Source organism: Emys orbicularis, chromosome 2, assembly GCF_028017835.1.
Source record: "Emys orbicularis isolate rEmyOrb1 chromosome 2, rEmyOrb1.hap1, whole genome shotgun sequence".
NCBI lineage: Eukaryota > Metazoa > Chordata > Testudines > Emydidae > Emys > Emys orbicularis.
The window spans coordinates 219,293,164-219,306,390 of record NC_088684.1 but is presented as its reverse complement, the minus strand read 5'-3'; the positions used below and the strand labels follow the sequence as shown (position 1 = coordinate 219,306,390).

At 49.6% G+C, this 13,227-nt stretch overlaps 1 protein-coding gene across 1 annotated transcript in view; it reads left to right on the top strand.

Moving 5' to 3' along the window:
* The first annotated feature begins 8,685 nt into the window (after positions 1-8,685).
* Positions 8,686-13,227, top strand: part of ANO10 (anoctamin 10) — a 264,625-nt gene continuing 260,083 nt past the window's right edge. The window contains exons 1-2 of the mRNA XM_065399449.1: positions 8,686-8,731; positions 12,650-12,802. Coding sequence (XP_065255521.1) covers positions 12,664-12,802 — 139 coding nt within the window. The 5' untranslated portion in view covers positions 8,686-8,731; positions 12,650-12,663. The remainder of the gene's footprint in view (positions 8,732-12,649; positions 12,803-13,227) is intronic.

Sequence of the window (13,227 nt, the reverse complement as noted above, 5' to 3'; positions counted from 1 at the left end):
TCGTCTGCCAGCTTAAGATGTAAAAAATAGATTTGTTCTGTATTCATTTGCTTCCCCCTCCCTCCGTGAAATCAACGGCCTGCTAAACCCAGGGTTTTGAGTTCAATCTTTGGGGGGGGGGCATTCTGTGTGACAGTTGTTTGTGATTCTCCCTGATGCACAGCCACCTTTGTTGATCTTAATTCCCTGTACCTGTACGCCATGTCGTCACTCGCCCCTCCCTCCCTCCCTCCTTCCCCTGGTCCGCCAGATACTAGTTTCGCGCCTTTTTTCAGACCAGACGCCATAGCTAGCACTGGGATCATGGAGCCCGCTCAGATCACCGCGGCACTTTTGAGCACTATGAACACCACGCGCATTGTCCTGGAGTATATGCAGAGCCAGGACATGCCAAAGCAAAACCAGGACCAGCCGAGGAGGCAATTGCAGCGCGGCGACGAGAGTGATGAGGAAATTGACATGGACATAGACCTCTCACAAGGCACAGGCCCCAGCAATGTGGAAATCATGGTGTTACTGGGGCAGGTTCATGCCGTGGAACGCCGATTCTGGGCCCGGGAAACAAGCACAGACTGGTGGGACCGCATCGTGCTGCAGGTGTGGGACGATTCCCAGTGGCTGCAAAACTTTCGCATGCGTAAGGGCACTTCCATGGAACTTTGTGACTTGCTTTCCCCTGCCCTGAAGCGCCAGAATACCAGGATGAGAGCAGCCCTCACAGTTGAGAAGCGAGTGGCGATAGCCCTGTGGAAGCTTGCAACGCCAGACAGCTACCGGTCAGTCGGGAATCAATTTGGAGTGGGCAAATCTACTGTGGGGGCTGCTGTGATCCAAGTTGCCAGGGCAATGAAAGACCTGGTGATATCAAGGGTAGTGACTCTGGGAAACGTGCAGGCCATAGTGGATGGCTTTGCTGCAATGGGATTCCCAAACTGTGGTGGGGCCATAGACGGAACCCATATCCCTATCTTGTCACCGGAGCACCAAGCCACCGAGTACATAAACCGCAAGGGGTACTTTTCAATGCTGCTGCAAGCCCTGGTGGATCACAAGGGACATTTCGCCAACATCAACGTGGGATGGCCGGGAAAGGTACATGATGCTCGCATCTTCAGGCACTCTGCTCTGTTTCGAAAGCTGGAGGAAGGGACTTTCTTCCTGGACCAGAAAGTAACCATTGGGGATGTTGAAATGCTTATCGTGATCCTTGGGGACCCAGCCTACCCCTTAATGCCATGGCTCATGAAGCCGTACACAGGCAGCCTGGACAGGAGTCAGGAGCTGTTCAACTACAGGCTGAGCAAGTGCCGAATGGTGGTGGAATGTGCATTTGGACGTTTAAAAGCGCGCTGGCGCAGCTTACTGACTCGCTCAGACCTCAGCGAAAAGAATATCCCCATTGTTATTGCTGCTTGCTGTGCGCTCCACAATATCTGTGAGAGTAAGGGGGAGACATTTATGGCGGGGTGGGAGGTTGAGGCAAATCGCCTGGCCGCTGATTACGCGCAGCCAGACACCAGGGCGGTTAGAGGAGCACAGCAGGGCGCGGTGCGCATCAGAGAAGCTTTGAAAACGAGTTTTGTGACTGGCCAGGCTACGGTGTGAAACTTCTGTTTGTTTCTCCTTGATGAACCCTCCGCCACCCCCCCCACCCGGTTCACTCTACTTCCCTGTAAGCCAACCACCCCACCTTCCCCTCCCCCCTTCGAGCACCGCTTGCAGAGGCAATAAAGTCATTGTTACTTCACATTCATGCATTCTTTATTAATTCATCACACAACTAGGGGGATAATTGCCAAGGTAGCCCGGGATGGGTGGGGGAGGAGGGAAGGAAAAGGACACACTGCAGTTTAAAACTTTAACTCTTATTGAAGGCCAGCCTTCTGATGCTCGGGCAATCATCTGGGGTGGAGTGACTGGGTGGCCGGAGGCCCCCCCACCGTGTTCTTGGGCGTCTGGGTGAGGAGGCTATGGAACTTGGGGAGGAGGGCTGTTGGTTACACAGGGGCTGTAGCGGCGGTCTCTGCTCCTGCTGCCTTTCCTGCAGCTCAGCCATATGCTGGAGCATATCAGTTTGATGCTCCAGCAGCCGGAGCATCGACTCTTGCCTTCTGTCTGCAAGCTGACGCCACCTATCATCTTCAGCCTGCCACTTGCTCTGTTCATCCCGCGATTCAGCCCGCCACCTCTCCTCTCGTTCATATTGTGCTTTTCTGTAGTCTGACATTGACTGCCTCCACGCATTCTGCTGTGCTCTGTCAGCGTGGGAGGACATCTAGAGCTCCGTGAACATATCGTCCCGCGTCCTCCATTTTCTCCTTCTAATCTTCACTAGCCTCTGTGAAGGAGAAACATTTGCAGCTGGTGGAGGAGAAGGGAGAGGTGGTTAAAAAAGACACATTTTAGAGAACAATGGGTACACTCTTTCACGTTAAATTTTGCTGTTCACATCACACAGCACATGTGCTTTCGTTACAAGGTCTCATTTTTCCTCTTATATTGAGGGCCTGCCGGTTTGGTGTGAAAGATCACTCACGCAGTGCCAGGCAACAGATTTCGGTTTGCAGGCAGCCATGGTAAGACACAGTCTTTTGGCTTTTTTAACCTTCTTAACATGTAGCGCTCTCATTTCCCATACCAAGCACCCGTTGGGTTGGCCATTTAAAATGGGTTTGCAATGTAAAAGGAGGGGCTGCGGTTTCCGCGTTAACATGCAGCACAAACCCAACTAACTCCCCTCCCCCCCACACCCAATTCTCTGGGATGATCACTTCACCCCTCCCCCCCACCGCGTGGCTAACAGCGGGGAATATTTCTGTTCAGCAGAGCAGGAAGGGGCACCTCTGAATGTCCCCTTAATAAAATCGCCCCATTTCAACCAGGTGACCGTGAATGATATCACTCTCCTGAGGATAACAAAGAGCGATAAGGAATGGATGTTGTCTGCATGCCAGCAAACACCGGGACCATACGCTGCCATGCTTTGTTATGCAATGATTCCAGACTACGTGCTACTGGCCTGGCGTGGTAAAGTGTCCTACCATGGCAGACGGGATAAGGCAGCCCTCCCCAGAAACCTTTTGCAAAGGCTTTGGGAGTACATGAAGGAGAGTTTTCTGGAGATGTCCCTGGAGGATTTCCGCTCCATCCCCATACACGTTAATAGACTTTTCCAGTAGCTGTACTGGCCGCGATTGCCAGGGCAAATTAATCATTAATCATTAAACACGCTTGCTTTTAAACCATGTGTAATATTTACAAAGGTACACTCACCAGAGGTCCCCTGTGTGCCCTCAGGGTCTGGGAGCACGCCTTGGGTGAGTTCGGGGGTTACTGGTTCCAGGTCCAGGGTGATAAACATATCCTGGCTGTTGGGGAAACCGGTTTCTCCGCTTCCTTGCTGCTGTGAGCTATCTACATTATCTCCATCCTCATCTTCCTCGTACCCCGAACCCGCTTCCCTGTGTGTTTCTCCAGTGAGGGAGTCATAGCACACGGTTGGGGTAGTGGTGGCTGCACCCCCTAGAATGGCATGCAGCTCCGCGTAGAAGCGGCATGTTTGCGGCTCTGCCCCGGACCTTCCGTTTGCTTCTCTGGCTTTGTGGTAGGCTTGCCGTAGCTCCTTAATTTTCACGCGGCACTGCTGTGCGTCCCTGTTATGGCCTCTGTCCTTCATGGCCTTGGAGACCTTTTCTAATATTTTGCCATTTCGTTTACTGCTTCGGAGTTCAGCTAGCACTGATTCATCTCCCCATATGGCGAGCAGATCCCGTAGCTCCCATTCTGTCCATGCTGGAGCTCTTTTGCGATCCTGGGACTCCATCACGGTTACCTGTGCTGATGAGCTCTGCGTGGTCACCTGTGCTCTCCACGCTGAGCAAACAGGATATGAAATTCAAACGTTCGCGGGCCTTTTCCTGTCTACCTGGTCAGTGCATCTGAGTTGAGAGTGCTGTCCAGAGCGGTCACAATGAAGCACTGTGGGATAGCTCCCGGAGGCCAATAACGTCGAATTCTGTCCACACTACCCCAATTCCGACCCGCTAAGGCCGATTTTATCGCTAATCCCCTCGTCGGAGGTGGAGTAAAGAAACCGGTTTAAAGGGCCCTTTAAGTCGAAAGAAAGGGCTTCGTCGTGTGAACGTGTCCAGGCTTAATTCGATTTAACGCTGCTAAAGTCGACCTAAACTCGTAGTGTAGACCAGGCCTCAGTCACTCTCCTCTCCCAGCAACTCCCCCTCTTCTCTGGCTAAACACCCACTGGGTCTCATGCACACAGAATAGGTAGCCACTTTCCATTTCCCAGCCTTTGTCTCTGTACTGCTGTCTGTCTATGGGAGCTGCTTCTTGCAAATCCCTATAATATCAAGGAAAATACAACTGCTAGCATGTGAAAATTGGGCTACATATCACTGGAAAAGTAATTTCCTCTACAGCTGTAATAAGATTCAGATTTGACCTAATGGTCTCTATGCTGTGATAATGAATGTAGATTCTATCCCCTCCTCTTCTACTGGCTTGCTGTATGACTTTGGGCAAGTCACTTTACCTATTTGTGCCTCAGTTTCCTCATCAGTAGAATGAAGATAGTAATAGTGTTTACCTTCCTTTGTAAATATACAGATGAAAAGTACTTATATAACCCTCAACACACTGGGGTCCACTTAGAGACTGGGACCAGAACAAGTTTTGATAAGCTAAACCTTCCCTCCCACAGCAGGACCTAGGGTCAATGGCTCTTGTAATGTTTACCACATTGTAGCAACCAAAATCCTCTTTGTAACTATTTAAACTGTGTCTCTCATGTTTGAGATGGCTTAAACATGACTGTTGTTATCCTTAGCTACTGGCAACAATTCCCACTTGTATGGAGTGACTCTTGCCAGTTCAGCCTTTATATTACATTTTCTTTTAATTGAGCCTTGACATATTGACAGAATCCACCTTTTACTAGGACTCAAGGAAAAAAGTAGTAATTTTGATGTAGCAGCAGAATTACGTGCTTAATGACTGATTCTTTCTCATATGTCCAGAGTTAAACTGAATGCCAAATTTGGGGTCAGAAAAGAGTTTTCTCTGGGCAAGGACCTTGCAATTTTTTTTTCTGTAACGTTAATTGGTACTCATCTGTTAAGATCAAATGTGTGTGTGTGTGTGTGTGTATATATATATAAATTAATTTCCTGAGGATTTGGGGGAGAGAAGGGAGTGACAATTCCTTTTTTTTTTTTTTTGAAGTCTGATACTGGAAATATTAGAAAATTAACTATATTCTGTACTGTTCTCTTTAAATGCCTGTACAAACAGAAAGTGCTCTCTAGATTGCAGGAAATTATACAATAGGTAAATAAAATGGATTTAGCATTTACTACTGTGAATAATCCCAATGAAATGAATGGGTTGTAAGTATGTACTACACCGTGTAATACAGGTTTGCAGGGGTAGTCCTTAAATTAAGACTAGAACAAACAGGAGACAACAAAGCAAGGAGAGGTAGGATAAGGGAGGGGAAAATAAGATTTTGTGGGCCAGTGGGAGGCTCATGTATGTATTAGGAAGTAGCTTGTTTTCTTTAACTTCTTATTGCACAATGGATACTGCTGAAAGTACAGGAGGCCAGAATAGCTACTGCTGCTGGAAGCCATGAGAACTGAGAAGGAGTTACAGGGTGAAAAGCAGGATATGGTGGATGGCAGGGAGCAGCATGACAGAAGGGGTGCATGTGGGCATGGGAGATGGGCACAAATGACTATGTAGGTCTCTGATGCCAGTGTGGGGAGCAGGGGCATTGGAACAATTTGTATAGTGGGGATACTGAAAGCCATTGAACAAAACTGTAAACCGTCCATCTGATGAAAACCACTTCAAGCCGGAGGTGCTGCCTAGGGTGACCGGACAGCAAGTGTGAAAAATCGGGACGGGGGGTAATAAGATAGGGTTACCATATTTCAACACTGAAAAAAGAGGACACTCCACGGGGGCCCTAGCCCTGCCCCAACTCTGTCCCTTCCCCACCCCCGGCCCTGCCCCCATTCCAACCCCTTCCCCAAAGTCCCTGCCCCTACTCTGCCCCCTCCACCCTCCCGCTCTGATCTTGGTTGGGGGTTGCTAAGTGCTTCCCTGCTCCCCACTCGCCCTGCAGCCTCTGCACCCCCCCTTACCCTGCAGCCTCTGTGACCCCTGCTCCCCACTCGCCCTGGAGCCCCTGCTCCCCACTCGCCCTGCAGCCTCTGCACCCCTCCCCCCGCACCTGCAGCCTCTGTGACCCCTGCTCCCCACTCGCCCTGCACAGGGCCGGCTCTAGGCACCAGCAAAACAAGCTGGTGCTTGGGGCGGCACATTTTTAGGGGCGGCATGGCTGGCGCCAGAATGCCGCCCCTAAAAATGTGCCCCGGCCGCCCTGGCTCACCTCCGCTGCCGCTCGCGCGCCGCTGCTCCCCCTCCCTCCCAGACTTGAGAGCCTGGGAGGGAGGGGGAGAAGCGGCGCCCGCGCCGTGGCCACTCGGAGTCTCCCCCTCCCTCCCAGGCTCTCAAACCTGGGAGGGAGGGGGAGATCCCGAGCGGCCAGGGCGCGCCGTTTCGCGCGCCGCTGCTCCCCCTCCCTCCCAGGCTCTCAAGCCTGGGAGGGAGGGGGAGAAGCGGCGCCCGCGCCGCGGCCACTCGGAGTCTCCCCCTCCCTCCCAGGCTCTCAAACCTGGGAGGGAGGGGGAGATCCCGAGCGGCCAGGGCGCGCCGTTTCACGCGCCGCTGCTCCCCCTCCCTCCCAGGCTCTCAAGCCTGGGAGGGAGGGGGAGAAGTGGCGCCCGCGCCGCGGCCACTCGGAGTCTCCCCCTCCCTCCCAGGCTCTCAAACCTGGGAGGGAGGGGGAGATCCCGAGCGGCCGCGGCACGCGAAACAGTTGTTTCGCGTGCCGCTGCTCTCCCTCCCAGGCTTGAGAGCCTGGGGGGAGGAGGCAGGGCTGGGGATTTGGGGAAGGGGCGGAGTTGAGGCGGGGCCGGGGCCGGGGTAATTAAAAAATGGGGGGGGCGGCCAAAATTGATTTTTGCCTTGGGCGGCAAAAATCCTAGAGCCGGCCCTGGCCCTGCAGCCCCTGTGACCCCTGCTCCCCACTTGCCCTGCGACCCCTGCTCCCCACTTGCCCTGCAGCCCCTGCACCCCCCCCGCCCCTGCAGCCTCTGCGCCCCCCGCCTGCCCTGCCCCTGTGCCCCCCTGCCCCTGCAGCCTCTATGCCCCTGCCTGCCCTGCTCCTCCTCGCCCGGCAGCCTCTGCGCCCCCCGCCTGCCCATCTCCTCCTTGCCCTGCAACCTCTACATCCCCCCGCCTGCCCTGCTCCCCTGCAGCCTCTGCCTGGCGGGGGCTTTGGACGCTCAGGGGTGACCGGGGCGGCGCGGGTCCCTGCAGCCCCGCCCCGCAGCCTCCTTCCTGCCGCCGCCGAGCACGTTCCCTGGCCTGTCTGTCCCCGCTGGAAACAGCTCCCAGGGCGACGGGGCTGCAGGAAGGGTCCCCCAGTGGCCGGGGGGTCCCTGCCCATGAGGGAATCCCGAGCTGCTGGCTGGGCCCGGCCTCCCCGTGGTCCTGCGGGCTCGGGTGGGGCACACGGTCCGCCCAGGCTGCGGGGGCAGCAGCGGCCCCTCCGCCGCCTTCTGCGGCTGCGCCCCCTCCCCCCCCCGCCCGAGCTCGCTACAATGTAGCTGGGGCGGCTGGGCTGGGCAGACCCTGGCTTATGCCTCCCTATTTTCCGGGACATGTTCGGCTTTTTGGAAATTCCCCCTGGACAGGGATTTGAGGACCAGAAAGCCGGACATGTCTGGGGAAATCCAGACGTATGGTAACCCTAAATAAGAGCCTATATAAGAAAAAGACCCCCAAATCAGGACTGTCCCTATAAAATCAGGACATCTGGTCACCCTAGTGCTGCCACACTCCCAGCACCCTGGTGCTTTCCCCACACTCTGAGGCTAAAGAGCAACATGCAGCCGGTCTACCCTGGCGGCCGCGTGTGGCATGTGTACACTACACTCCCCACCCCAGTACGGGTGCAACTAGCAGCGCGGGTTAGCGAGGCACTGCTTAGGCGCGTACAGACACACAGCAGCCGGGGGGGAGGGGTGTACCATACAAGGCTCTCTATACTCCCAAGCAAAGCCTTTGCCTTCCCCGCGGCACTGCCATTTTTAGCAGCAGCAGCTGCCCAGCTACACGGCTGCCAGATAGGCCAAGCCATGGCGTGACGGGTAATGCGGGGAGGAGGGGCAGGACCATTGGTCATGGATGTTTGAGGCCTATAAAGCCCCTGCCTGAAATAGGCACTCGAGGGGAGCTATAAACGAGCTCCGCCGGGGCCAACCGCCGACCAACCGCTCTTGAGAAAGGGGGCGGGGCAGCTCTCAGACAACGTTATAGCGCCGCCCTTTGGCTCGCGCAGTCCACTCTCTCCCCCTTCTCCTTCGTCTTCGCCTCTGAGCGCGCGCGCAAGCGCGCTTCTCCCTCCTAGTCCCGCCTCCTGGCGCGTGCTGCCCCAGCGGTCTCCCCCGAGCGCTTCTCCTAACCTAAGCCCCGCCTCGCGTCCCTTTTGGGACCGCCCTTTCGGCGTGAGCAGCCGCGCCCCTATCACCGGCGCGCGCTCCCTGTTGTTACGGCGGGTCTAACGCCCCCTCCCGTCACCCACAGTCGCTCTGCTCCCTCCTTCCCTTCCTCCCTTCCCTGCGGACGTGGAATAAAGAGGCAGCGGGTGAGTGCGAGCCCCCTGCTCTCCGCTAGTCCCTGCCGCCTCGGTGTGTCTGCGCCGCCAGGCGAGGAGGCGCCTCCCTCGCCCATCCCTGAGTGGCCCGGGGTCCACTCACGGCTGGGACCCCAGAGAAGCTGGGCACTGGGGAGGAGGCTCGGGGGAGGGGGCTGAGGCGTCAGGGGTACAGGAGTCCTGGGGCGTTGGTAGTGGGTGGGTTCTGCGCGTACGCTTATTCTAGTCTAGGACCCTGCAGAGTTGCTCCGACTTTGCCTTCTCCTCTGTCCCTCTCAGAGCTGTGGTCGGGGTGGGGCAGGGCGGGATTGCATTTTGCAGATTTGCAAAGGAAGTAGATTTATTAGTTGCTACCTACACTTAATGAGTATCAAATGTCTTCCTTTCGAAGTAGGTCCCGTGGTTTTTCACATCATAGACTTGGTTTGTGCTCATTGGAATTTGAACGTGAGCAAGTGAATTAGACTGATTCTAGGATTTGCTAGTTTTTGTGATAACCAGAGCACTTTTTTCCCCTCCATGCCTGAATCACTCACAGGTGTGTTGAAGTGTGAAAGATATACTTTAATGCCCTTCACAGCTGCCTTTTAACTGTGCAATGCTATCTTCTGAATTACAATACAATATTAATATTTAGATCATCGTTTCTCCTTGGAGCAAAAGTTACGTCTCCTTGTTTGAAAACTGAGCATACTGATGGCACTTTATGAATAAAAACATGAAGTAGATAATGTGAACACAGTCCTTTCACTGGAAAACAAATACGGGTTTTTTTGGCCTGAAAACCTTTCTATTAAACGTATTCAATAAAATGTATTACATTAATAAAATTAATATTCTATATTTTCTTCAATTCCAAAGTATCATGAAACAGTTGACTTATAACAGGGTCTGCATACTTTCTATATGCTAACAGTAACAGCTAAGCAGTAATTGCATTTCTGCTTCTGTTACCCGTAGAGTGCTGCCATTTGTGACATGTCTTAGTGGATGTGGCATGCCTTTCTGGGGCATGTCAACTGTACTCCATACTACATTCTAGATATACCCCTTGGACCATCAAGTAGATGATATAGGAAGGATGTTTATTATTTGTGTTGAGACTAGTGTTCCAGTTGCTATACACACACCTACTGCACACAAACTGAGTACAATTCTGCTTGGAAGGATGGCTGTAAGGGAGTTCCATATTTGTGTGTCCCTAGTTTCTTGATCAAATATGATATTTTCCCCCCCTATGTTGTGCATCATCACAAATAGTAAAGGTTTTGCAGGCCAGGTTATACTCTGTGACATCTGTGTAACCCTATTGCTTCCAGATAACATCCTTGGTGACACTTGTGCAATCTCAAACAGGAGCAACTGACTGGAATTTATTCAATGGTTTTGTTAAAGCACAATATGGAATAGAACAGGGGTAGGCAACCTATGGCACGCATGCCAAAGGCGGCACGCAAGCTGATTTTCAGTGGCACTCCCACTGCCCAGGTCCTGGCCACCGGTCCAGGGGGCTCTGCATTTTAATTTAGTTTTAAATGAAGCTTCTTAAACATTTTAAAAACCTTATTTACTTTACATACAACAATAGTTTAATTATATATTATAGACTTATAGAAAGAGACCACCTAAAAACGTTAAAATGTATTACTGGCACGCGAAACCTTAAATTAAAGTGAATAAATGAAGACTTGGCACACCACTTCTGAAAGGTTGCCGACCCCTGGAATAGAATCTTCCTAATTACTCAGTTCTGTAGTGCTAACAGGAGTAAGAAATCCTTTTTGTGACTAAAATGAGAAAATACAACTCTGAATACATAAAAGGAGCAGATCTTTGTGAATAAGAAGCTGCTATTTTTATGCAGGACACTTTTGGAGCAGAACTATATGTCTTTCAATAAAAGATACTGTCACCTAATAAAACTTACCATTTATCCAGTGCTAATCATATTGAAAGCTTTTTACAAACATTGACTAATTTTCACAACATCCGTTGGGGACAGACAAGTATTACCCCCATTTTAAAAATAGGAACACTGAGGCAGAGAGTTGAAGTAACTTGTCTAAAACAACACTGAGTTAGTCACAGAACCAAGATTAAAATTCCTGACTTCCAGTCCTATTTTCATTCTTCTAGATCAGTGGTTCTCAAACTTTTGTACTGGAGACCCCTTTCACATAGCAAGCTTCTGAGTGCGACCCCCTTATAAATAAAAAACACTTTTGTATATGTTTAACACCATTATAAATGCTGGATGCAAAGCAGGGTTTGGGGTGGAGGCTGATGACTTGTGACCCCCCCCCCCCATGTAATAACCTCGTACACCCTGAGGGGTCCTGACTCACAGTTTGAGAACCCCTGTTCTAGATCATGCTGTTTGTACAGATTTACATCTAAAATGTAGATTTACGTTTTTATGAACCTAGTATCATTCATAATATATTAACTTAAAATGTACATATTTTATTTCAGCATTGTGAACACCAAATGCAACAGGATTGTGCTATGCATGAGAACTAGCAAGTGAAACTGACTTCAAACACAATTGAAACTGACCAGGCTAATAAATGATAAATTAGATGTTTAAACATGATTTCAGTTTTAATATTTTAAAAAGATAGGGAAGAAATTATTGTTTAAATTGAGCTGTGTTGACTGTATCTCTATAATTTGTAGCCCTACCTATACTGGAAATACCCTTTCCTATATGCTTCATGGAGAAATCCAGAGAAGCTATTGTGAAAAATGGATATTCTGCATAGGATTGATATAATCTTGTTGACTTTGAATGAGAGAGAGAGAAACAATACTTTCAGTCAAAGACAATGGATGAAATTCTGGCCCCATTCAAGTCAGTAGCAAAACAAAATTTCCTCCAATGAGGTTATATCTAGTCTGTTGTTCTCTTGTACCGAGCAGGCAGATGACCGACCAATTTTTCTTTTGACAGTGACTCCTAAGTTGCTCTGTGAAGCATACAGAAAAAAGATATATTTATTTTTGTAGCACATTTTATCCAAGTGCTTAAGGTATAATGTCAACATAAAACTTCAGTTCAAGTCAGTGAGACTACTCATGTAAAGCTATGCACATGCTTAATTTTTTGCAACCTAGCTTTAGGTTCCTGTCTGTGCCACTATCTTGCTGTCTCTTAATCACTGTGCCTTACTTTACCCATCTGTAAAATGGGAATACTATTTACCTACTTACCTAACAGAGGTGCTGTGAAGTTTTAATTAGTGTTTGTAAAGAAGGCTTGCAAAATTTTCATGAAAACTTATCACCTCAGGCTCATAGTCTGTTTACCCACCCTTATCGAGATCATTAAAAAATCAAGCGATGTTATTCATCACCTGTCTGTCAAATTTTTTTTTCTCAATTGTCTAAGGGCAAAATATATTGTATTACAGAATAAATGCATTAGTGTTCTTTTTATTAACATTTTTAAATTCTCTGACAAATGTACAAAATTAACATTTCCAGGCTCTTATAACGTCTCTTCATTTAGTAACAATTGTCACTGATTTTACTCTGTTGGGGAAAGGGAGATGGCCTCAGTGTCCTCCTTTATTTTTCTCTTCCATTTATTTTGATATTTTTTTTTGATGGTGGTGGTGGTGAGGAAGCAATGTGCTATACATGGTGGCAACAGTCATCCTAGATAAAGAGAATGGGATACAGCTTCAACCAAAGGCAGGCAACATTACGTTGAGTGACAACCAGTGGAGTTTATTCAAGTGCTGCGTAGCACTTCCCTCCAGCAGGCACTGAACTTGCTACCCACAGTATGCCTCCATTCACATGCTAACTACAAACAAACGGTAACTTATTGTAGCAAAGTTTCTTTTTCTGCAGAGTGTATCCTCTAGTATTTTTAACATTGGCATGTTTGTTGTCTTTTGCATTTAGCAAGTTGTCAAAGGATGAAAGAAAGCTGGTCTGCATTCGACACGTTTGAGCCTCATTTCAGGCCTCTGGTAATTATTGAGCTTGCAAAAGACACCAAAGAGGAAACCAAAGAATGGCTCACTCAAAGAATTGTGGACAAAAAGAAAAATGGAGGTGAATACAATGGTTCCTTTTCAGAGATTTTGAAATTGTATTGGTTGATGTAGTCTATTGTAAATAAATGTCTTGATGCTATGGTAAAGTTAAAGTGACTTGTTGAGAAACAAGTTTAGCAATATATTTGATTTGCAGCAAAGGAAGAATAAACTTTTTTTTTTTTTTTCTTAGTGCTTGTCCCTTTGTATATTCCACTCTAGGGGTGCATGTGCTTAGGTTAGAGGCTTTTTGGTAAGCAGTGTCTGTTTGGTCTGTGCATGTTCTCTAACTATCCCTGTGTCCCATACCCAAGGTAGAAAAGGTAGCGTGGGACCAACTGCTAATTCAGTTCCTTCTTTTCACCCTTGGCCTGAGCTGGAGTGCTTTAGTGTCAGCAGCTTTACTTTATCTTCTCATTCTTGTATATAGTACAGTTTAGATTA